Consider the following 24,602-nt stretch of genomic DNA (forward strand, 5'->3'; position numbering starts at 1 on the left):
CTTTTTAGAGGGGAATTCAGTTAGACCTGGTAACTTACCAGGTGTGAAATAAGGCATACTTGTCTATTCTACAGGAACTCCTGGAAGAGTGAGCAAGTCTCCCGGATCCTGACAATAACCACCACCCAGCTGCCCACTTGCCAAGTGAAGCAGGTGGTCAGGCAGCCAATAATGTGATTCAGCGCAAATCATGTCATCATAGCCACACCTTCCTGTTGTATAATTTATAATATCTGCATTGTATAGCGGGGGGGGGGGGGGGGGGGGGGGGAATATATGGTCACAATGATGCAATAGCACAGCAGCCCCCACCTCTTCTTCTTCCTTTGTATCATCACACAAACACCCCACTCCCCTTTGCCAAGCTACAGTCCATGCACCGCGCCCAGCTGGGCCGACCTGGCTCCCAAAGGGGACAGCCAGAAAGTTGGCGACTATGAAAAAAGGTGGTGGATTTGGGCTTTAATGCCCGGGCTATTTGATTAGAGCCTTTTTTCCTTAACCGGTAATTTACCCTGCTATTAGGCAATTATTCATAGGTACGGGAACTTCTCCTGGATTCTATGTGTAAGCATGGTTCAGGCAGTAGCACCGAGAGAGGGGGGGAGCAGGTACTAATTACCCGGACCCAGGTCAGATGGAGGGGCCTGGTCCGGTCCCCCCACTTACCTGGCAGCAGCAGCTGTGGGTCTTCTCAGCCCAGCACACCCTGCTGTGTGCTGGGCTGCAGTGTGACCGGGGAGGCCTTAAAATATTTTTCTGTTTTTTTTTTTTTTTTTTTCTAATGGTGCAGGGTCACGCTTCCTGGGATTAGGCTACACCCCCTGAAAAGTAACTAGGCCCAGCCATGCCCTCTACTGTCCTGGACATGCCCTCAAAGAGGTGCAGTCACGACCCCAACATGCTGTGGCCACACATCCTCAAAGGGGGGGCCCCAGGAAATTGCTGTACCGGGGCCTGAGATTTCTCTTGGCAGCTTTGGGTTCAGGCACCTGATTCTCTGTCTGCTAGGACCTGAAAAGAAATCCTCGTTAACTACAGCCTACAGCTGCATTTGGTGCATATTAAATAGTCCCCGGCGATTACCCCACTGTAAATTACTGCAGATAACTGAATTCCCACTTTAGTCTTAGTCTACTCTGGGGTATTGTTAATCTACAGTTGCCATCATGCTGAGATTCATAATTCAGATTTTAAATTGTTATCACTTGTTTTCTTCCCATTAATGAGCATTTGGGAGTATGTATGTTGTTTGTAAATCACACTTATAAGGTTGTACTAAAGTGAAGATAAAATCTAGAAGGATGTTCCACTCACTAGTTATAATGGCAGTGACTCTTTCAAACTATAAATTAATTAATGCGACAATTTGTGTGTGAACAGCGCCCTCTTGTGGTAATTTGTAATAATGGCAGCAATGAAAATAGAAACTCAATATACAGTATCTTCTGTGATGCACCATCCAAAAGCTGTGACCAAAGCACACTGTTTGGTTGATTTGTCTTTCTTGATTAAGCAGTGGTCATCTGCATTTCACAGCATACATTTTGTATGATATGTTTTGTCATGAGTAATCTCCCTTGATACTGCTGTCCTCCTAATTTCTGAGGTTTGTCTTAAAATGTTGCATATACACCGTGGGTGTGCCCATTTTGTAGGATGAACCAACATTCATTAGAAAAGTAAATTGCCATTTAAAATAGGATTGCCTTCACTTCACTGTATCCACTTAATAGAAAATACTACTCCAACTGCAAATAAAAATGAGGGTGATACCTCTCTCTGGTGATGTCATAGGCTGCATTCTAAGGAATATTAAATGGCTTCCTCCATGCTCCCCAACTATCACAACATACGGGCTGTATTATGCCTGGGGTCATGTCTGTCCCACTGTGGGAAGTATTTATTAATGTACTGCCAACTTCACTGTTTGACTGGATAAGTGCTGGCTAATTAAATAGCCCCACGGTGAATCAATTAGCTGCAGCTAATTGACTTCCCCCCTTAACCTCATTTACCTATAGATTATAAATTTGTCAGCAGGGTCCTCTTACCTCTACTTGTTATTACCCAGTCTCTTTTAATTACTGTATTCCCGATTTGTAAAGTGCAATGAAATATGCTGGTGCCATACATCAGAAGTAGAGCAATTGATGGAAACACTCTTAAAATGAAGAGTTGTAGATTATCTCAAATAAAGCGATCTCTATAGGATCCCAAGCAGAGATTCACTGGGGGGTGATCATGTCAAACAAATGTTATTGCCTTTTTTTCCCCTCTCTTTTGACTGGATGACTAAATGAATACAGGTCGTCTCCCATATCCGTAATTCTGTTATCTGGAAATAGTGACTGGTCGGATAGTAGTGTACTTTCCTTGCTTGCTGACCCCGCCAGGCTCCCTCCATATTGTCAGGTGCTCCTCACCACTGGTCCCCAGCTTGCAGACCCTGCACTGATCTGGCAGTCAAAGGGTCAGTAAGGTCGCCGGGTTGCAGGTAAGAAGCCCTGTGAGCTGAACCTTGGAGGCCTGGAATATCAGGAGACAAGGACAAGGCTTGGTAGCAGCCTCAGGTCCGGCACTGCTAATCTAGAATCTTTGCATATTCACTGCATTTTAAAGGGATCCCTACAATTTTAAATGTATTCCTTTAACATGCAGTGAATATACAAATACTCTAAAATCTGGAAACCCCCAGTACCTAATAGCTTCTGATCCCATGCATATCAGATATGGGAAACTGCAAACCTTGATATTGGGTTCTAAGATGGTGTATGGATAAAAGCTTGTTTCAGGATAGAAAACAGAGTTACAGTAAATTGCATTCACAGGAGGGAAAGGTTACTACTGGAGTACTCAACGGATCTGTACTGGGATCAGTGCTTTTCATTATCTTTTATTGGTGATATTGCATAAGGTATTGAAGGGAAAAGTATGCCTTTTTGCAGATGACCCAAAGGTATATAACAGGGGTGACACACCGGGAGGGGTTAAACAAATGATTGATGATCTAGGTAGACTAGAGGAATGGTCAAGAGTGTGGCAGTTACAGTTACATGCCAAAAATGCAAAATTATGTACTTGGGTCTCAGAAATCCAATGGCTAAATATAGTATTAATGGCACTATACTGGAAACTACTGAGGAGGAAAGGGATCTGAGAGTCCCTATTTCAGGTGACTTAGAGGCATGGAAGCAAAGCAGTGAGGAAGGCTAGTCAGATGCTTTGTTGCACAGGGAGAGAAATCAGCAGCAGAAAGAAGTAATAATGCCACTGTATAGGTCATTGGTACAGCCTCCTCTAGAATACTATTTATAGTTCTGGAGGCCATATCTTTAGGAGGATATTAATACATTAGAGACGAAGAAGGGCAGCTTAAATGGTGCATGGCCTATATCACAAAACCTACCTGGAAAGACTAAGAGGTCTATTTATTAACATTATTCTTACTAAAATAATGTGAAAAAGGGTGTTTTCACACCCTTTTTACATTATTTTAGTATCACCTGAATGTATGAAAGGGCATTTGGAGCAGTTTTCATGAAAAACTGCTCCAAACCCTTTAATTCACGTCTTTTTTAGTAACCCACATCGCATTCCCCATATTTATAATGGGAAATGTGATGTGGCCAAATTTACAACAAAAAAAAATACTGCAGTGTGCCCTGTGATAATCTCGCCAGCTCAGGCTGGTGAGATCACAGGGCAGCACTGCAATTTGCACCCTTTTGCCCAGCTTTCTCTGCCTCTGGCACCTATACACTGCAGTTAAACCATAGATAAAAGATGACGACGACTATGTAACACCCTGAAAACCTAAATATATATAAAAAAAAATTTTTAGCACTTTTTCCTAAATCACAATATATTCACCAACAAATTGTCTTTTCTGTTACATGAACAACACAAAGTTTATTGCAATAGTGTAATATGTTTTAAACAGGTAATATAACAACCACTGATGATCTGTTCAAATTAGTAATGAATGAAAGGTGCAGCACAGTACAGCGATCTATGCGATCATAAGATCCCACAACGAAGAAACTGGGTGATTTAAGGGCCCGACTTGCTGCTGTGTGTTTAGCGGGTGATTATCGAACTACTGTGCATGCACTGCAATGCGCACGTGCATCGCCAAACAACGACAGGATGGTGCGAAAATTTCGATCGCACAGCTTTTCACAAGGTGATTGACAGGAAGAGGCCGTTTGTGGGTGGTAATTGGCCGTTTTCTGGGAGTGTCTGAAAAAACGCAGGTGTTCCAAAGTGTTTTCAGGGAGGGTGTGTGACGTCAGCTCCAACCCCGATCAGCCTGATTTCTTTGTACTGGAGGAGTAAGTATTGAGCTACGCACAGACTGCACAGAATGGGAAAAACTTTCATTGGTGAGTGATGCGAACGGTTTTGCAGCTGTCCGCTGAGCGAGGGGAATTTTTCGTACGGCGTACACATGCAATTGCACACTTGCACGGGGCAAATTTTCACTCCCCCTAGGCAGCGACTATCTGATCACAGGACAGTGTAATTTGCAGCACAGCAATCAGGTCTCGATTAGGCCCTAAATGCCATTACTATTACCAAGAGAACTTTGAGTCTTTAACAGTCCTTATCAATTTAACAATCTTTTAACCATTTTTCCTTTAAACAGCTCCCAGATCCATGTTTTTCATTTTCATAAAGCATTAAAAAACTAACTAGAGCTATCTAGTGCTGTGCAATGCCATAGGGATACTTTAAAAGTCCTTTTATAAACTACAATGGAATAGACAGGCACATCAAAATCCACAATAAACTTTGGCAAGAGTAGGCAACTCTGACCTGCAGTGAATCATTCATACCCAATGGGGTCGATTCAATTCGGCAACTTATGAATAGCGCCGGGAATTAGCTCCCGACGCTATTCAATTCAGCTGCTAGTTACCCGCAATTGTCGGGAATTCTTCTCTCATCCCCGGGGGATGAGAGAAGAAACCCGACAAAAGTGCTGCCTCGCGGCCGGTGCGAGGCTGATTCTGTCGGGAATCAGCCTCGCGCCGGGGAGTTAAGTCGGAGATGCCCGTTCTCCCGACAATTCAACCTGTTTAGTCGGCGAGAACGGGCCATCACCGACTTAACTGGAGCTGAATTGAATAGCGACGGGAGCTAATTCCCAGCGCTATTCATAAATTGCCGAATTGAATCGACCCCAATGTGACTTTAATACTGTTGATTTAATACAACCAGCGACCTGTAAATTATAACTAGATATGTTTTTTTTTTTAATTGTATTTTTTTGTTCTTGACAGAAACTTCAGCACTGTATTTTACAAGAAAAAATTACTTTGGAAATATATACCCTGACCAGCCTGCTGGCTCCATCATCATGCAAGTCCACGCAATGAGGGACTTCGAAGGAGAGATACCACACTACAAGCTCTGCCCAACCTTTATGAATGAGAAATTCATCCACTTCTTTCACATTGATGAGCAGACAGGGGTCCTCTATCTCAACAAGACCCTAACACGGAAAGACTTCATGGAATTAAGTAAGTAGTGTACAGTGTAGTAGTGGCCGCACTGATATCTTATTTAATAGTACGAACGCATAACTTGTATATTTCACACATTAATGTTATCTCCGATAAATGTAGTATCTTGTCCAATCATCATTTAAAATTGTTGTTCTTCCATTTATAAAGATTCAATCTAGTCTGATGTCTGTTTTGAAATGAATCAAAATTCACAGATTTGTTTTTTTGTTTTTTTCTACGAGTCAGCCTATATTCTTGTATAATCCAAAACCTTAAATAAAACCTAATAATTAGGCCCAGGATTTGTAGGATCTAAAAAAACTAAAATTAGTTGGAGGTTTTTATCCATGTTTTAGGATGTTATAGGTATTAAAAATCTCAGTTTAGGAATTTATACTTTGTATGAAAATAAAACAAAACCACGCAACATATCATTATGTTTGAAACACACTGCGATTATTACAGATGTGTCCTGCTACCATACCTCCCAACTGTCCCATTTTTGGGGGGATTTTCCCACCGGAATGTAGTTACGAGACCAGCGTTCGGGATCCCGTCAGTCAATATACCAACGCCGGGATCTCAAACGCCAGAATGCGACAGGGGGCTGAGGGCTATTCCCACTTGTAGGAGTCCATGACACCTATAGAGTGGGAATAGAACCTGTGTGGCGAGCGCAATGTCGCTCGCCTCCTTGTCGACATTCTGACGTTCGGGATCCCGGCGTCTGCATGCTGACCGCGAGGATCCCGAATGCCGGTCTCTCATACACAATGTGTCCCACCCGCAGGCCATGGTGTAGGGGGAGGATGGGGGTTGGTTGGCTTCCTGACACTTGCTGCAGAGCTGTGGTGAACAGCTGATGTGTGCATGCGTGCAGCGCCTATTCACGGGAAATAAAGGGGCCGGGGGCATGGCCAGCAGCTCACAGAACACTGGACATGTTCACTCAATGACAAATGACGGGAGGGGTGGATTGCAACAGCGGCATTCTTGCAAAGCCACGTCCCTTTTGCAATGGCCACATCCCCCTCTTGTGCACGCAAGTCCCGATCTGGGCACTCACAATGTTGGGAGGTATGTGCTACTTCTTGCAGCATTTGTTCCCTCGATGCGATATGCCACGGGAGGCTGCAATACATTTGCATCCCCGGCTTTCCCGTATAAGTGAAAGGGTCACGGGGTGTATGCGTACACCAGTGAATTTCGGGATCTGGCAGTCGCAACTGCGTACGCTACTCAGCAACACTGTAACAGGACACATCTTTAGAATATATTAATTACATATGAATACTACTCATTCCACACGTAAATTTATATAGTTTCAATTCAAAAGAGTATTAGGTCTTTCTAACCGTCAAAATAGGTCATTTTAGGTCCTGTATAAATGAAGTATGTTATTCCCTGGTACATAAAACATAAAAAGAAACTGACATTTTGAGTGTACTGGAAAAGGATAATAACAGGTTAGAATCTAAGAATCCTGGGCTTACTAATAATTATTTGTTAACACCCTCTGCAGAAATCAGCAGAACATGTTCCTGCTTCAAGTGCTGTTATAGGGGGAGATTTATATAAGCTTAGAGAGGGATAACGTACAAATCAGTCAGGCTGGTACTCTATCTCTCTCCACTTAACCTCTCCAAGCTTTGATAAATCTCCCCCATAATTTGCAAATATTTGCCCTAACAAGATAACCAGCCTTTTGAGTCTTTGTTATCCACACGTCTGAAGTTCTTTAGGAAAATCTGTTTATGAAAATGGTTTTATTAAGTGATACCCCTTTCAGACTGCAAAACTTTCCCGGATCATTGCACGTGAGCGCGCATCAACCCGGGATTTTGTTTGGTCTGAAAGCTTTGTAAACCAATATCCCGGGGCGAGCGTCCTGCCATTTCATCCCAGGTCGCGACCTGGGTTGAACCTAGAATCGACTCGGGATGCGTGCACTGTTAATAGGTAGGCTTGGTCAAGGCGACCCAGCACCCGTTCTCTGCATAGGAGGAGGCGGCGGCTCTTTATGACTATCATCTCCAAGCGACGCCTCCTGTAGCATTGGTGGTGACTTCACCTATGCCGGGTCGGGCCGCAAGTCTGAAAGGGGTCTCAAGCTGGGTCGCGCTGGGAAGCACCCGTGTACAAATTCCTCAGTGCGACCTGGCTCTGTAAGACTGAAAGGGGTATTAAAGAACACAGAATTATTATACACTAGTTACCATCAAAATGACGTAACAACATAACAGTAATGTCAGCGCTGGCGGCTGTGCATGCCCAGATGGCGCAACACTTGAATTGCTCTGTCAGTTGCCATCTAGTGGCTGCCGGCACGCAAACAATTGAATTCCCCCCATAGAAGTGAGGGGCAGTGTTAGCCTTTTATTATATAAGGTGTGCGCGTAGTATAAACAGGTTGGTTTGGTATTATTTTGCCACAGCCTTCTATACAGCTTAAGATTCTTATATGAGCACTTTTATTGGAGTTTCACACATAGGCTTCTCACAGACAGCTAACATTGCATGTTTTCCTGATACCCTTATAGAATCACAAGAGAAAAAATAATGCCACGTATTTTGCAATATGTCGGTATTGAATCTGTGATTGAGGAGATATGGAAAACAAGCTTTTTAAGCTCTCTCTAAGTAAAGGACCAGATTTGAGATCCTGCTTTGTTAGAATAGTTCAAATGAAAAGTATTTGACAAATTGTTTTTCTTTTTACATTTTTTTTAAGGTAGCTCAACGTCTACTCTGTGGTTCAGCATCACGGTGTTCAACGCTCCATTTCAAGATAAGGGGTGTGAAAAGGCCCCCTTCGCTGTTAGTCTTTCATTTAACAGCGTCACATTTTCCAATTGCTCCTCGCTACAACCAAAAGACTTATGCTTTAGTGAGAAGGACCGGTCTGACCACATCAAAGAAAACAGACCTGAGGGCACGTTTTACCAGTTCCACCCACATTTGTCCGTACAGCTGTGCCCAAATATCAGTGTCATCTACACATTAATATTGGGTAAGGCCTCCTGCACCTCATCAACATGGAATGTTTACCTATTATGCTTATTGCTCTGTTACTTTTATTATCTGGTCATTTCTGTATTACAATTTTTTTTTTGTTAATCATTTTACCAACATTTCAAAATGCGAAAATGGAAAAATAACTCTGCCCTGGATACACCCAGTTTAGGCAACACACATCATATTTTCATATAACCTCCATCTTCTTTTCGGTCAGGGAATCAGGGCAGGTGTTAGGAATGCTTTAGCACAAAGGGGGAGGTTTCTCAAAGCTTGGAGAGAAATAAACTACCAACTAATCAGCATATGACTGCCATTTTACAGGCTGTGTTTGAAAAATGTCAGGAGCTTATTGGTTGGTACTTTATCTATCTAAACTTTTGGTGTAATTTTAATTTAATAGTCCCCGAAGTCGGCAGTAATCAGGGATTTTTTTTGTTCACCTGTCTGAGGCATGCAAAAAAAAATTCCCAATAATCGGGACTATTCAGCCCGGTTTACACTCCCATGATTACGAAAACACATAGGTCCATGAACTTTTCATGGAGTTTGTGTTTTTTCCCCCTGAAAATGGAAAAATTTTCAGATGCCAAAAACGGGGTTTATTTGAATAGGGAGTAAAAAATAAAAAATAACTCCTGTTTTTCACACCGGAAAGATTTTGGCGGCTAATTGAATTCCCCCTTTTATCTCTCTCCAAGCTTTGTTACATCTCCACAAAGTGTCCAACAGACTTTACTGTGTACAGTTACTGAAAAACTGCAGAAAAATATTAACAGGCTCTCCCGGCATTCCTTTCTTCTAATATAATGTGCAGTTTAATTAATTTATGGATTATTAATAATTCTATTGTGATGACTATTGTGGCTGTTTGAAGCACTTTATCACATTGCATGTGGAGATACGCTTTTCTATGTTGTGGTGTAAAATGTATCCTGTTGAATGTAAAAACAATTAGACCCAATGTCCATGACTATGATCTATTACAAAACACTTGTGCAACATAGAAATAGCCATGAACCTACCCCAGACAGCAAGGAATGAATCTTATACTTAAGGCATCTTGCTCTGTAAGATGTGAAATTCTAGGTCCAAGTCTGTTTACTCTCGTACCAGGGGCTGGCTGGCAACTTTCAGCCTGGGGGGCAAACTAAAGCAAGTGGCCCAGCTTTTCACAGGGAATGCAATGCAAAAATGGCCCTGGAACACTTAAATTGCACTGGCCCAGGGGGGCAGATGGCACCCTGCCTCCCTGGCCAGCCAGCCCGGTCTCGTACTCACATTGGAGCACGAAACAACATTTGCATGCAACAGAGTTTAGTCCTCACAACTTTCTCTGCCATACACTCTCTCAAAGCTTCAGTTAAAATTAATAACTGTCTAACCCCGGAAATGGATCGTTACACAGTTGTAGAAGGGAACAGACTGTGAGGAACACCTCCCTGTATACATTAAGGCTCATTCTTGAGCAGCATGAATGCTCTTTTGCGGCTTACTGCATCTACATAAATGCAAGTAGTTTTGTGGTGAAACGTGTGTGTTTCCCGGTCATGTTGTTCAGGGAGCAGAATTTGCAATATCCTGGGACAAGATTTTGTCTAATTGTTCTCATCCTTGCTGATTGTGACTTGGATGCCCGAGTATACCCTGTTAGCAAATACCTGTAAGAATAGACTTTCAGGTTGCTAAATCAGATTATTTAATATTTCTTAAATAAAATTGACGAAGGGACATTATGGGAGAATTACCTGCTTTCTGAGAGAGCCTTTCGCTCTCCGCAAAAGGATTTAGGGGAGATGCTTCAAACCTTCAAAAGAGGATAATTGGAGAAGTTGATCATGATAACCAATAGCACTTCTTGCTATAATTTATAAAGTATTTTCTATAAAATTATGGGTAGAAGCTGACTGGTTACCTTAGACAACTTCTCCACTTGCCCTCTTTAGAAGGTTTAATACATGTTCCCCTTAATATTTCCACCAATGTATGATAGAGGTTGGGTCTCATCTGATGCTGCTAATGGGGTGTGTTTTGGACTTTATAGCTGCGCTTCTGTGGACAATAAATACATTTCTAGATACACATCAATAAACATAATACAAACATTCAGACACACAAATAGGGACTTGTAATAAAGGCAGCCCTGATGATCCGTCATGCTCCTTATTAAGTCAAGACCTATTGGGTATAAATACTGTAGTTCTACAGTATTTTAGCGGAAAATGGGAATGCAATGGGCCTAAATTGTTAATATGTTGTGCTTTCAAGATACATTTCACTTATATATTCTCATATGTGCTACGCATAGATAGCATAGATATAGGGAAGGGAGAGCGCGCAAGATGGCAGTATAATAGAAGATATGGCTAGGGTTGGTATGTTTTCATATGAATTATTTTTATATACTAATTACATAAATGATGTCACAATATTATACATATGTTTGTGGGTATGTATATTACCTACACACACACACACACACACACACACACACACACACACACACACACACACTTGCTCACACTCAATATAAAGGGGGGTACTCACGGGAGAGATGTGTGCTGAGCGATCTTAACACAGACCGCTCAGCACACATCTCTCACCCCGCTCAGCACAGCGCGATGTGCTGAGCGAGGGGGAAAGCCGACGGGGAGCCGCTCACTTCACACAACGGTGAAGTGAGCGACCCGCTAGATTGAGCCTGCATGCAGGCTCAATCTAGCACCGGCGATAGCGATGTGCGGGGCCGCGCATCGCTATCGCTGGAGGGCATACACACGGCAGATCCGTGCTTAAAATCTAAGCAATCTAGCAAGATTGCTTAGATTTTAAGCACGGATCTCTCCGTGTGTACCCCCCTTAACACTTAGTATCCTACTCTATTAGTAAATAGGATATCTATTTTCTGAATAGAGACAAGTCAACCCTGTGAATGAGCTGTGAAGAAATGGCAAAAGAACTATTAAGGTTTTATAGGTAATTATTGTACTATCAAAGCAGGCCTTAAGTAGATCAGCAGTGTACAGCTGGATAAATCATTGGATTAGAGTGGAGACAGACGTCGGGAGACAATCCACTTTAATCTAGTGTAACATCACACTTTGCCAATATTAGACACAAACCACCCAAATGTGTGGATCTCTAAATGTACATTTGGACCTCCCAGGTGTAGACCTTATGAGATGGTGTAGCATGTTCTGTAGGTATAACTGATAACTGTGATCTAATAAGGGACTAACTATTCTGTTAAGTCTGCTCTTTATTGACACTAATGGTGTTAGTTAGTAGATACATATCTGCCTTCCACATGTATCTACTTTCAGGCTGCTGTGCTTTACTCACTGTGCCTAAAATGTTTTCATTTACCAGAATAATGCTAGCCATACATCAGACCAACTTTTCTCCAACACTCCAAACTTCCAACCATCCAACTTGTCTGTTCAACTAAAACAGTGCCCCACACATCTAACCAACTTTTTACCAGTGCTCCACACATCTAACCAACTTTTCATCAGACCAACCAACCTACCAACTTCTGTCCAACTTGTGATGTCACCGAAGTAGGCGGACAGTGCCTGCCTACAGTTCTTCAGTTTAGTTTTGTTTTTTAATTTCAAAACATGCAGAAGTGTCTTTTTTTCAGTGAAACTGGGCTTTTCTTTCACCACCATACATTTATTAGATTTACTTATTTTTATACTGAACTATGGATACCAGCATGGTTGGGCTGCCAAGGCAAATATATATATATATATATATATATATATATATATATATATATATATATATTTTTGGAGGCACAAGTATTATTTATATATTTTTTAAAAGATTATTTTTTATATATATATATATATATATATATATATATATATTTATTTATTTATTTATTTGTGTATGTATGTATTTACTTATTTATTTATTTATTTTTTTAATTTTTTTTTTAATGGAATGGGAAAAACCCGAAAAAAATTGCGTGGGGTCCCCCCTTCAAAGCATAACCAGCCTCTGGCTCTTCGAGCCGGCCCTGGTTCTAAAAATCCGGGGGGGAAACGGACAGGGGATCCCCTGTATTTTTAAAACCAGCACCAGGCTCTGCGCCTGGTGCTGGTGCAAAAAATACGGGGGACAAAAAGAGTAGGGGTCCCCCATATTTTTTACACCAGCATCAGGCTCCACTAGCTGGACAGATAACGCCACAGCCGGGGGTCACTTTTATACAGTGCCCTGCGGCCATGGCATTAAATATCCAACTAGTCACCCCTGGCCGGGGTACCCTGGGGGAGTGGGGACCACTTCAATCAAGGGGTCCCCCCCCCCAGCCACCCAAGGGCCAGGGGTTGAGCCCGAGGCTGTCCCCCCCATCCAAAGGCTGCGGATGGGGGGCTGATAGCCTTGAGAAAATTTAAAGAATATTGTTTTTTCCAGTAGTACTACAAATCCCAGCAAGCCTCCCCCGCAAGCTGGTACTTGGAGAACCACAAGTACCAGCATGCGGGAGAAAAACGGGCCCGCTGGTACCTGTAGTTCTAATGGAAAAAAAATACCCAAATAAAAACAGGAGACACACACCGTGACAGTAAAACTTTATTTCACACATGTCGACACACACATACTTACCTATGTTGACACGAAGCAGTCGGTCCTCTTCTCCAAGTAGAATCCACGGGTACCTGAAAATAAAAGATAATTATACTCATCTGATCCAGCGTCCTTATACGTAATGCCACCCCTGTAGTAGTAGCATCCTTATACGTAATGTGCCCCCAGTAGTAGTACCGTCCTTATACATAATGCCCCCCCAGTAGTAGTAGCATCCTTATACATAATGCCCCCCCAGTAGTAGTAGCATCCTTACATGTAATGCCCTCCCAGTAGTAGTAGCACCGTCCTTATACATAATGCCCCCCAGTAGTAAGAGTCCTTATACATAATGCCCCCCCAGTAGTAGCGTCCTTATATGTAATGCCCCCCCAGTATTAGTAGCCTCCTTATACATAATGCCCCCCCGTAGTAGTAGCATCTTTATATGTAATGCCCCCCCTGTAGTAGTAGCGTTCTTATACATAATGCCCCCCCAGTAGTAGTAGCATCGTTATATGTATTGCCCCCATGTAGTAGTAGCGTTCTTATACATAATGCCCCCCAGTAGTAGTAGCATTGTTATAGGTAATGCCCCCCCAGTAATAGTAGCGTCCTTATACATAATGCCCCCCCAGCAGTAGTATCGTTATATGTAATGCCCCCCCCCCCAGCAATAGTAGCGTCCTTATACGTAATGCCCCCCTATAGTAGTAGCGTCCTTGCATGTAATGGCCCCCCCAGCAGTGGCGTCCATAAAGCGCGCACACAGACATACCTCACACACACACACTTCACACATATATACAAACACCCCCACACCCCCACCATACACACACACACACACACACACACACACACACACACACACACACACATATATATACAAACACACACACACACACATATATACAAACACACACACACACACACACCCCACACACACACACACACACACACACTTCTCTCTCACCCTCCACTTACCAAGTCTGGCTGGCCGTCACTGCAAAGCTGTCTGGTCCCGTGTAGCTCCGCCCCTCTATTCCGTGTAGCTCCGCCCCTAGTGCCGCCGTAGCTCCGCCCCCTTTTCAGGCCCCGCGCTGCACAGCCCGCTGTAATGGGGAAGGGGGGGGGGCTTTGCATGCTGCCGGCGCAGTAGGCGGACACTAGCAGGCAGTGTCCGCCTACTTATCGTTCAGTTGGGGGGAAAGTTTCCCCTACACCTGAACGATTGGTTGGGAAAATCAAACAGGTTTGATTTTCCCAACTAGTTGGACAGACCGTTTCTGTCCGTTTTTCAGCGTGTGGGAGCAAACGGCTGATAATCGTTTGCTCCCACACACTGCCACCTTATCTTTCCAACCAGCCAACTAGTTGGCTGGTTGGAAAGATATCGTCCTGATGTATGGCCAGCTTAAGACCTCTATTGTGGCTGAATCCTTATTTCTCTGACGTCCTAAGTGGATGCTGGGACTCCGTAAGGACCATGGGGAATAGCGGCTCAGACTGGGCACAACTAAAGAAAGCTTTAGGACTACCTGTTGTGCACTGGCTCCTCCCTCTATGACCCTCCTCCAGACCTCAGTTAGAATCTTGTGCCCGGCTGAGCTGGATGCACACTAGGGGCTCTCCTGAGCTCCTAGAAAAGAAAGTATATTTTAGGTTTTTTTATTTTCAGTGAGATCTGCTGGCAACAGACTCACTGCTACGAGGGACTAAGGGGAGAAGAAGCGAACCTACCTGCTTGCAGCTAGCTTGGGCTTCTTAGGCTACTGGACACCATTAGCTCCAGAGGGATCGAACACAGGACCCGACCTCGATCGTCTGGTCCCGGAGCTGCGCCGCCGTCCCCCTTACAGAGCAAGAAGATGGTCCTGAAAATCGGCGGCAGAAGACTTCGGTCTTCAACAAGGTAGCGCACAGCACTGCAGCTGTGCGCCATTGCTCCTCATGCACACCTCACACTCCGGTCACTGATGGGTGCAGGGCGCTGGGGGGGGGGGGGCGCCCTGAGCAGCAATATTAACACCTTGGCTGGCAAAAAAAATCACAATATATAGTCCTAGAGGCTATATATGTGAAAAATACCCCTGCCAGAGATCCATAAAAAAGCGGGAGAAAGTCCGCCAAAAAAGGGGCGGGGCTATCTCCCTCAGCACACTGGCGCCATTTTCTCTTCACAGTGCAGCTGGAAGACAGCTCCCCAGGCTCTCCCCTGTAGTTTTCAGGCTCAAAGGGTTAAAAAGAGAGGGGGGGGGGGGCACTAAATTTAGGCGCAAAAATTGTGTATTATAGCAGCTATAAGGGAAAAATCACTGTGGGTAGTGTGAATCCCTGTATTATATAGCGCTTTGGTGTGTGCTGGCATACTCTCTCTCTGTCTCCCCAAAGGACTTTGTGGGGTCCTGTCCTCAGTCAGAGCATTCCCTGTGTGTGTGCGGTGTGTCGGTACGGCTGTGTCGACATGTTTGATGAGGAAGGTTACGTGGAAGGCGGAGCAGATGCCGATAAATGTGATGTCGCCCCCTGTGGGGCCGACCCCAGAGTAGATGGATAGGTGGAAGGTATTAACCGACAGTGTCAACTCCTTATATAAAAGGCTGGATGATGTAACAGCTGTGGGACAGCCGGCTTCTCAGCCCGCGCCTGCCCAGGCGTCTCAAAGGCCATCAGGGGCTCAAAAAAACGCCCGCTACCTCAGATGGCAGACACAGATGTCGACACGGAGTCTGACTCCAGTGTCGACGAGGTTGAGACATATACACAATCCACTAGGAACATCCGTTGCATGATCTCGGCACTGAAAAATGTGTTACACATTTCTGACATTAACCCAAGTACCACAAAAAAGGGGTTTTATGTTTGGGGAGAAAAAGCAGCCAGTGTTTTGTTCCCCCATCAGATAAGTGAATGAAGTGTGTGAAGAAGCGTGGGTTTCCCCGATAAGAAACTGGTAATTTCTAAAAAGTTACTGATGGCGTACCCTTTCCCGCCAGAGGATAGGTCACGTTAGGAGATATCCCCTAGGGTGGATAAGGCGCTCACACGTTTGTCAAAAAAGGTGGCACTGCCGTCTTAGGATACGGCCACTTTGAAGGAGCCTGCTGATAAAAAGCAGGAGGCTATCCTGAAGTCTGTATATACACAATCAGGTACTATACTGAGACCTGCAATTGCCTCAGCATGGATAGTGCTGCTGCAGCGTGGTCTGTTACCCTGTCAGGACAGGGATACTATTTTGCTAACCATAGAGCATATTAAAGACGTAGTCTTATATATGAGGGATGCACAGAGGGATATTTGCCGGCTGGCATCCAGAATTAATGCAATGTCCATTCTGCCAGGAGGGTATTAGGGACCCGGCAGTGGACAGGTGATGCTGACTTTAAAAGGCACATCTGCCTTATAAGGGTGAGGAACTGTTGGGGATGGTCTCTGGGACCTCGTATACACAGCAACAGCTGGGAAGAAATTTTTTTACCTCAGGTTTCCTCACAGCCTAAGAAAGCACTGTATTATCAGGTACAGTCCTTTCGGCTTCAGAAAAGCAAGCGGGTCAAAGGCGCTTCCTTTCTGCACAGAGACAAGGGAAGAGGGAAAAAGCTGCACCAGACAGCCAGTTCCCAGGATCAAAAATCTTCCCCCGCTTCCTCTGAGTCCACCGCATGACGCTGGAGCCAGGTGCGGTGGGGGCGCGTCTCGGGAACTTCAGCGACCAGTGGGCTTGCTCACAGGTGGATCCCTGGGTTCTGCAAGTAGTATCACAGGGATACAAGCTGGAGTTCGAGGCGACTCCCCCTCGCCGTTACCTCAAATCAGCCTTGCCTGCTGCCCTCGGAGAAAGGGAAGGTAGTACTGGCGGCAATTCACAAGCTGTACTTCCAGCAGGTGATAATCAAGGTACCCCTCCTCAACAAGGCCGGGGTTACTATTCCACAATGTTTGTGGTACCGAAACCAGACGGTTCGGTGAGACCCATTCTAAAATTGAAATCCTTGAACACTTATATACGAAGGTTCAAGTTCAAGATGGAATCGCTCAGGGCGGTTATTGCAAGCCTGGACGAAGGGGATTACATGGTATCACTGGACATCAGGGATGCTTACCTGCATGTCCCCATTTACCCTCCTCACCAGGAGTACCTCAAAATTGTGGTACAGGACTGTCATTACCAATTCCAGACGTTGCCGTTGGTCTGTCTCCGGCACCGAGGGCATTTACCAAGGTAATGGCCGAAATGATACTCCTTCAAAAAAAGGGAGTTATAATTATCCCTACTTGGACGATCTCCTTATAAAGGCGAGGTCCATGGAGCAGTTGTTGGTTGGAGTAGCACTATCTCGGAAAGTGCTACAACAGCACGGCTGGATTCTGAATATTCCAAAGTCGCAGCTGGTTCCTACGACGCGTCTACTGTTCCTGGGTATGGTTCTGGACACAGAACAGGAAAAAGTGTTTCTCCCGGAGGAGAAGGCCAAGGAGTTGTCATCTCTAGTCAGAGACCTCCTAAAACAAATACAGGTGTCGGTGCATCAGTGCACGCGAGTCCTGGGACAGATGGTAGCTTCTTACGAAGAAATTCCATTCGGCAGGTTCCATGCAAGGATCTTCCAGTGGGATCTGTTGGACAAGTGGTCCGGGTCGCATCTTCAGATGCATCGGCTGATAACCCTGTCTCCAAGGGCCAGGGTGTCGCTGTTGTGGTGGCTGCAGAGTGCTCATCTTCTAGAGGGCCGCAGATTCGGCATACAGGACTGGGTCCTGGTGACCACGGATGCCAGCCTTCGAGGCTGGGGGGCAGTCACACAGGGAAGAAACTTCCAAGGACTATGGTCGAGTCAGGAGGCTTCCCTACACATAAATATTCTGGAACTAAGGGCCATTTACAATGCCCTAAGTTAGGCTAGACCCCTGCTTCAACACCAGCCGGTGCTGATCCAGTCAGACAACATCACGGCGGTCGCCCATGTATACCAACAGGGCGGCACAAGAAGCAGGATGGCGATGGCAGAAGCCACAAGGATTTTCCGATGGGCGGAAAATCATGTGTTAGCACTGTCAGCAGTGTTCATTTCCGGAGTGGACAACTGGGAAGCAGACTTTCTCAGCTGGCACGACTTCCACCCGGGAGAGTGGGGATTTCATCCAGAAGTCTTCCAAATGATTGTACACCATTGGGAAAGGCCACAGGTAGACATGATGGCGTCCCGCCTCAACAAAAAGTTAAAAAGATATTGCGCCAGGTCAAGGGACCCTCAGGCGATAGCTGTGGACGCTCTGGTGACACTGTGGGTGTACCAGTCGGTTTATGTGTGTTCCCTCCTCTTCCTCTCATACCCAAGGTACTGAGGATAATAAGAAAAAGAGGAGTAAGAACTATACTCATTGTTCCGGATTGGCCAAGAAGAGCTTGGTACCCGGAACTTCAAGAAATGATCTCGGAGGACCCATGGCCTCTGCCGCTCAGACAGGACCTGCTGCAGCAGGGGCCCTGTCTGTTCCAAGACTTACCGCGGCTGCGTTGACGGCATGGCGGTTGAACACCGGATCCTGAAGGAAAAGGGCATTCCGGAGGAAGTCATTCCTACGCTGATTAAAGCTAGGAAAGAAGTGACCGCAAACCATTATCACCGCATTTGGCGAAAATATGTTGCGTGATGTGAGGCCAGGAAGGCCCCAACAGAGGAATTTCAGCTGGGCCGTTTTCTGCACTTCCTACAGTCAGGGGTGACTATGGGCCTAAAATTGGGTTCCATTAAGGTCCAGATTTCGGCTCTATCGATTTTCTTCCAGAGAGAACTGGCTTCACTACCTGAAGTTCAGACTTTTGTTAAGGGAGTGCTGCATATTCAGCCCCCTTTTGTGCCTCCAGTGGCACCTTGGGATCTCAACGTGGTGTTGGATTTCCTAAAGTCACATTGGTTTGAGCCACTTAAAACCGTGGAATTAAAATATCTCACGTGGAAAGTGGTCATGCTGTTGGCCTTGGCTTCGGCCAGGCGTGTGTCAGAATTGGCAGCTTTGTCATGTAAAAGCCCTTATCTGATTTTCCATATGGATAGGGCAGAATTGAGGACTCGTCCCCAGTTTCTCCCTAAGGTGGTATCAGCTTTTCATTTGAACCAACCTATCGTGGTGCCTGCGGCTACTAAAGACTTGGAGGCTTCCAAGTTGTTGGACGTAGTCAGGGCCCTGAGAATTTATGTTTCCAGGACAGCTAGTGTCCGGAAAACTGACTCGTTGTTTATCCTGTATGCACCCAACAAGCTGGGTGCTCCTGCTTCAAAGCAGATTATTGCTCGCTGGATCTGTAGTACGATTCAGCTTGCACATTCTGCGGCTGGACTGTCGCATCCTAAATCAGTGAAAGCCCATTCCACGAGGAAGGTGGGCTCTTCTTGGGCGGCTGCCCGAGGGGTCTCTGCTCTACAACTTTGCCGAGCAGCTACTTGGTCGGGGTCAAACACATTTGCTAAATTCTACAAGTTTGATACCCTGGCTGAGGAGGACCTAGAGTTTGCCCATTCGGTGCTGCAGAGTCATCCGCACTCTCCCGCCCGTTTGGGAGCTTTGGTATAATCCCCATGGTCCTTACGGAGTCCCAGCATCCACTTAGGACGTCAGAGAAAATAAGATTTTACTCACCGGTAAATCTATTTCTCGTAGTCCGTAGTGGATGCTGGGCGCCCATCCCAAGTGCGGATTGTCTGCAATACTTGTATATAGTTATTGTTTAACTAAAGGGTTATTGTTGACCCATCTGTTGAGAGGCTCAGTTATATTTCATACTGTTAACTGGGTATAGTATCACGAGTTATACGGTGTGATTGGTGTGGCTGGTATGAGTCTTACCCGGGATTCAAAATCCTTCCTTATTGTGTCAGCTCTTCCGGGCACAGTATCCTAACTGAGGTCTGGAGGAGGGTCATAGAGGGAGGAGCCAGTGCACACCAGGTAGTCCTAAAGCTTTCTTTAGTTGTGCCCAGTCTGAGCCGCTATTCCCCATGGTCCTTACGGAGTCCCAGCATCCACTACGGACTACGAGAAATAGATTTACCGGTGAGTAAAATCTTATTTTTATTCATTTTAAGCAGCTATTTGTCAGTTGCAGTACTTATTGTTTGGTGGTTGTACCTTTTATGGCCCAATATCTAGTTTTTAACTGGTTTTGCATTCCGCAATTCCAAATGTGTTATTTCTGAGCTTGGATTAACATGAAAGATGAATTACTGCAGTTTCCTGTTTCCTCCTGTACAGACCAACAGTCCCCTTTCCAGTACAACCGTGATACATCTGAAGTGTATCTGGCTAGTCCCCTGGACCGAGAAGAGAGAGAGCAGTATGATCTTGTAGCCAAATGCGTAGTGAGCGATGGCACCAAGGAGGTGGACGTTGAGCAGTCATTCCTGGTCAAAGTAGATGATGAGGACGACAACCCCCCCTTCCTTCTAAATGGAACGGATACTGTGAATGTTGTGGTGGAATATGAAAGAAAGGCAGTAAGTGATCACAGTACTGACCTATATTAGTCAGGCCAACATATGTATCACATCTCATTTTATTTATATATATATATATATATATATATATATATATATATATATACACACACAATATTTTTTTCCACACCTTCCTAATATACTGTAATATTTCTGTGTAAAACCCCTTTGATACATGCCTTTGAGTCAGTTTAACTTCTGGCAGTGCCTCCTCCTCAATCTGTACAGTTCGTAGGGGGTAATCAACGTCCACTAGAGTTAAATTCAAGAAACCTCTGCCCTGGGGCAGATTTAGGGGTGAGGGCACCCCCAGACACAACAGTAATTCTCTCCCCCACCCACCCCTTCTCCCACACGCTTAATTTTATTATTTTAATTGATTGGTTATAAGCCCTCATTTGATGATGGACAATTTAATAGAGTAATAAAAAAGCCACTATGACCAAAAAATCTTTTATTACTGTATGACCTACCTTACAATTTACACTCCATTCAAGATGGCATATGGTACAGTATAGTGAAAATATTTAGTATTTACTGTTACATTTTGGGCTGACTGTACCAACACAAGCAGCAAATTGCCACCCCTAGGCACGTACCTTATTGGCAGACTGCGCATGTGCTGCGACCTCACTGTGCATGTGTTAAATTGGTGAAGTGATCATGCGCGCAATGAAGACTCAATGGCAAAGTGATTGACAGGAAGTGATCGTATGGGGGTGTTAACGGAGAGTGGTTGCAAAAAACGCAGACGCGTCATTGCTGTTTTCAGGGCGTGTATCTGCTGTCAGCTGCAAGCTTGTATGTACAAAACATGGTGCCTGCATCGCTACTGCCTTGTCCAGTCTGCGTAGCTATAGGCCAACCCTTAGATCTGATGTTCCTCGTTTTTGTGTGTAAGCTGCAAATGTATACACATTTACGGACGAGTTGGCGATGGCTCCGGTGGGCTATGTCCTCTTTTCTGGGTGGTAACTCCACTTGTTAATATTAGTAGTTCCATAGCCTAGAACATCGCAATTACATTTGCATACAAACGTGAATTAGGTCCAGTGTCTTTAAATAAGAAATATAGAACTTGAAGGCTCCTATACGCACTGTACAGTGTCTTAGCAAACATTCCGGTCTCCTTAAGAATACTTGGGCAATGTCAATGTCTTTTACAGGACTTCTCACAGCACTAAGCGGAGATAAGCAAGCGGTAAAGTCATTTATCTATACATAAAGTAAGATAGGCAATAGTCACCCCATTCTTGCTTGAAGAATCCCGCTGTGACTATTTATCCAGGTCTGGGTTCGCTCTCGGTTAAAGGACTAGTTTGTAAATGCTCAGCTCCTCCGGTATTGACCTGGATCTCTCCGCTCTGCACTTCCACAGTGTGTCCTGCCCCGTACTACATCCTGCTCTACAGCCACAACAAGGGGGTACTTTCTGTTATCCAGCTCCTCAGTGGTGGTTCTTCAGCAATAACATGCACAGCCAGAAGGAAAAGAAATGTACATAGTGACGTACAGTTGTTTAATGTAACACAAATTCACAATACAAGAAACATTAAAATCAAACTTCATAAAAAGTCATATTGATATGAGGCATATATCACACATAAGGGAATCCGTGTTTGGCTAGAGGCAACAATTACCTACTGGGATGTGTGAGCAGTTCTAAATGTGCATGTGTGGAATAAAATATTCCCTTCGGTTCATGTCCTGGGTCCCTTACTGCCACTGGTCCATAGTCTATGCTGGATTCTTTCCAGGAGCAATCTGCCAACACATGCCCCGTCAATACACGCGGTTCGACCCTCTAACTGGGGTATTTCTCAAGATACGAATAGTGTTACTCAACACTTTGCACATGCACAGCCAGGACTGACTCCGGTAGCACTATCTGCCTCCTGTCTCTACTTCTTCTCCACTATTCTGGGAACTCTGGTTGGTATCAATCCAGTCCATTTATAGCTTCTGGTGTGCTGTTTCCGACAAGGTTCTGCTCTGCATGTACTCCATTTCTACTTACATCACCCTTCTCCAGACTACTCCCAGGTGGAGCTACTGGCCCTCTACTGTTTAAGCACTGTCCATCTCGGGAAAGCCCATGCAGGGAGTCGCCATCTTGGGTGGGTCTGTGCAGCTATAGCTCCTGTGGTCCCTTGGACTGTAGATGCCACGCGGACCAGGGAGCCACATCTGTACATTATGTTTTTATTTAGTTGCATAGGTAATGGAATTCCCAACTTGTCGGAAAAAATCAGCCGGCATTAAATGGGTCAGAACCCCTTCCGACCTAAACCTGTCGGAAGTTGCCGTCTTTCCGACAAGTCGGCAGCTTCCGACAATAATTGAATACACCCCTAATACAAGGTCCAGGGTTATCCTATAATTTCTACTTTTATAAATACTGTACTGCCATGATGCACAAAAGCTTTACCTGTAAATTCTGTCCCTTACCATGCTCCATCTCAGGGGGATGGGAGAAAATAATCTGTCCTCTATTATGTTTCAAGTCACAAACTTGTTTTCTAAGTGCCCCTCACCATTTCACTGTGCACAAGCACCAACTAAAGTACAGGCAACCCCCAATGAAATGTTTGATTTTACACCTTCCTGGCACAATCCATTCTCTAATGCTGTGTGCTGGGCTGTGGTGGGTCCAGGGAGGCTGCAGTCACTGTTAGCAGCAATCTCCTCTGCCTGTATGATGTGCAGGGGGAGCAATCGCACTGAACAGCCATCCCAACCCCAGATCTGCTCTAGCTCTGGGATGCGCAGCAGCCCTTGAACAACATGCATAGTTTTTTTGTTTTTTTATTCTGCACCCTCCCCCACCCCCAACCCCCAGTACCTGGGCCAGGCTCCATTCCCTTTGGCCCTAGAAGTGGGTACACACTTAGCGATAAAGTAAACAACGTCATTTTGACCCCTGCTAAATGATGTTGTTTACTTTATCATTAAGTGTGTATGCCGCCGCCGACATGCGTTGCGTGGCCCCGCAGGTCATTAACAACCCTCGGTTTCGCCGTGCATCAAGCTCAATTTGAACTCATCATCCAAAACTGCATCCTCCGGCCGGCCGTGGCATGACGTCACTGTTGCCCGGCACGGGAGGAGAAACACTTGGTGACGTTGCTCATCGAGCACATCGCCTAGTGTGTTCCCACCTTAAGTAGTAGTAGTTTATTTATAGAGCATATCTTACACAGCAATGTATATTGAAGAGATCATTATACAAATGATGTACACTGACATTATACAGAAGGAGATCGGTATGAGATACTGGTGGCTGGGATCCTGGCCGCCAGTATACCGACAGCGGGATCCCAGCCACTTGTGGGCTTGCTGTGTGCTCTGTGCTGTGGGCACGGTGGCTGGCTGCACTTGCCGCAGATTATATTCTACCTCTATGGGTGTCGTGGACACCCATAGAGGGAGAAAAGCCTGTGGTGTCGGGATTCCGGTGATAGTATGTCAGCGCTAGTCAGGATTCCGGCGTCTGTATTGTGACGTCCGGGATCCTGACTAGCGGTATTGTAACTGCTTCCCTATAGAAGGTAAAGTGTTTCCTGGCTGAATTGACTTTTATAGTCGAAGAGGCAGATTCAATTATTCACTGAAGCCGTCGTGATCTGTTCCGATGATTTGTGTGGTTCGGCTAGCAGCCTATATAGAGGTGCAAGCAGGAGGAACCTACTGTAACTGGTCCAAAAAATGTGCAATTGCATCTGCCCACCCTACAAAGTGTGTGTGTGTGACAACGGATACATAAGGTAGCAGAACAACAATGGTAGCTGTTAGCGGGGGCAGTGTATGTGCAGCAAATTACTAAACACAGAGTTATGAAAAGAATTTAAGAGCAGGAGGTATTCAATTATAATCCAATTTAATTATTATTAATATTGGCAGATATTTATGAAACTAAATATGTTTGATAAAGAGCAGCTTTGACTTCCCTTTGTTCACGGTTAGTGGAAATATCTACAGTGCTTGTTGTTGTATAGATCAT

General features: G+C 45.0%; 1 protein-coding gene across 1 annotated transcript in view; it reads left to right on the forward strand.

Annotated features, from left to right (window-relative positions):
- Positions 1–24,602, forward strand: part of RET (ret proto-oncogene) — a 170,166-nt gene that overhangs the window by 82,760 nt on the left and 62,804 nt on the right. Inside the window, exons 2-4 of the mRNA XM_063958742.1 lie at positions 5,286–5,525; positions 8,242–8,520; positions 20,361–20,602. Coding sequence (XP_063814812.1) covers positions 5,286–5,525; positions 8,242–8,520; positions 20,361–20,602 — 761 coding nt within the window. The remainder of the gene's footprint in view (positions 1–5,285; positions 5,526–8,241; positions 8,521–20,360; positions 20,603–24,602) is intronic.

The sequence above is a fragment of the Pseudophryne corroboree genome, chromosome 3, assembly GCF_028390025.1.
Source record: "Pseudophryne corroboree isolate aPseCor3 chromosome 3, aPseCor3.hap2, whole genome shotgun sequence".
In the NCBI taxonomy this organism is placed as follows: Eukaryota; Metazoa; Chordata; class Amphibia; order Anura; family Myobatrachidae; genus Pseudophryne; species Pseudophryne corroboree.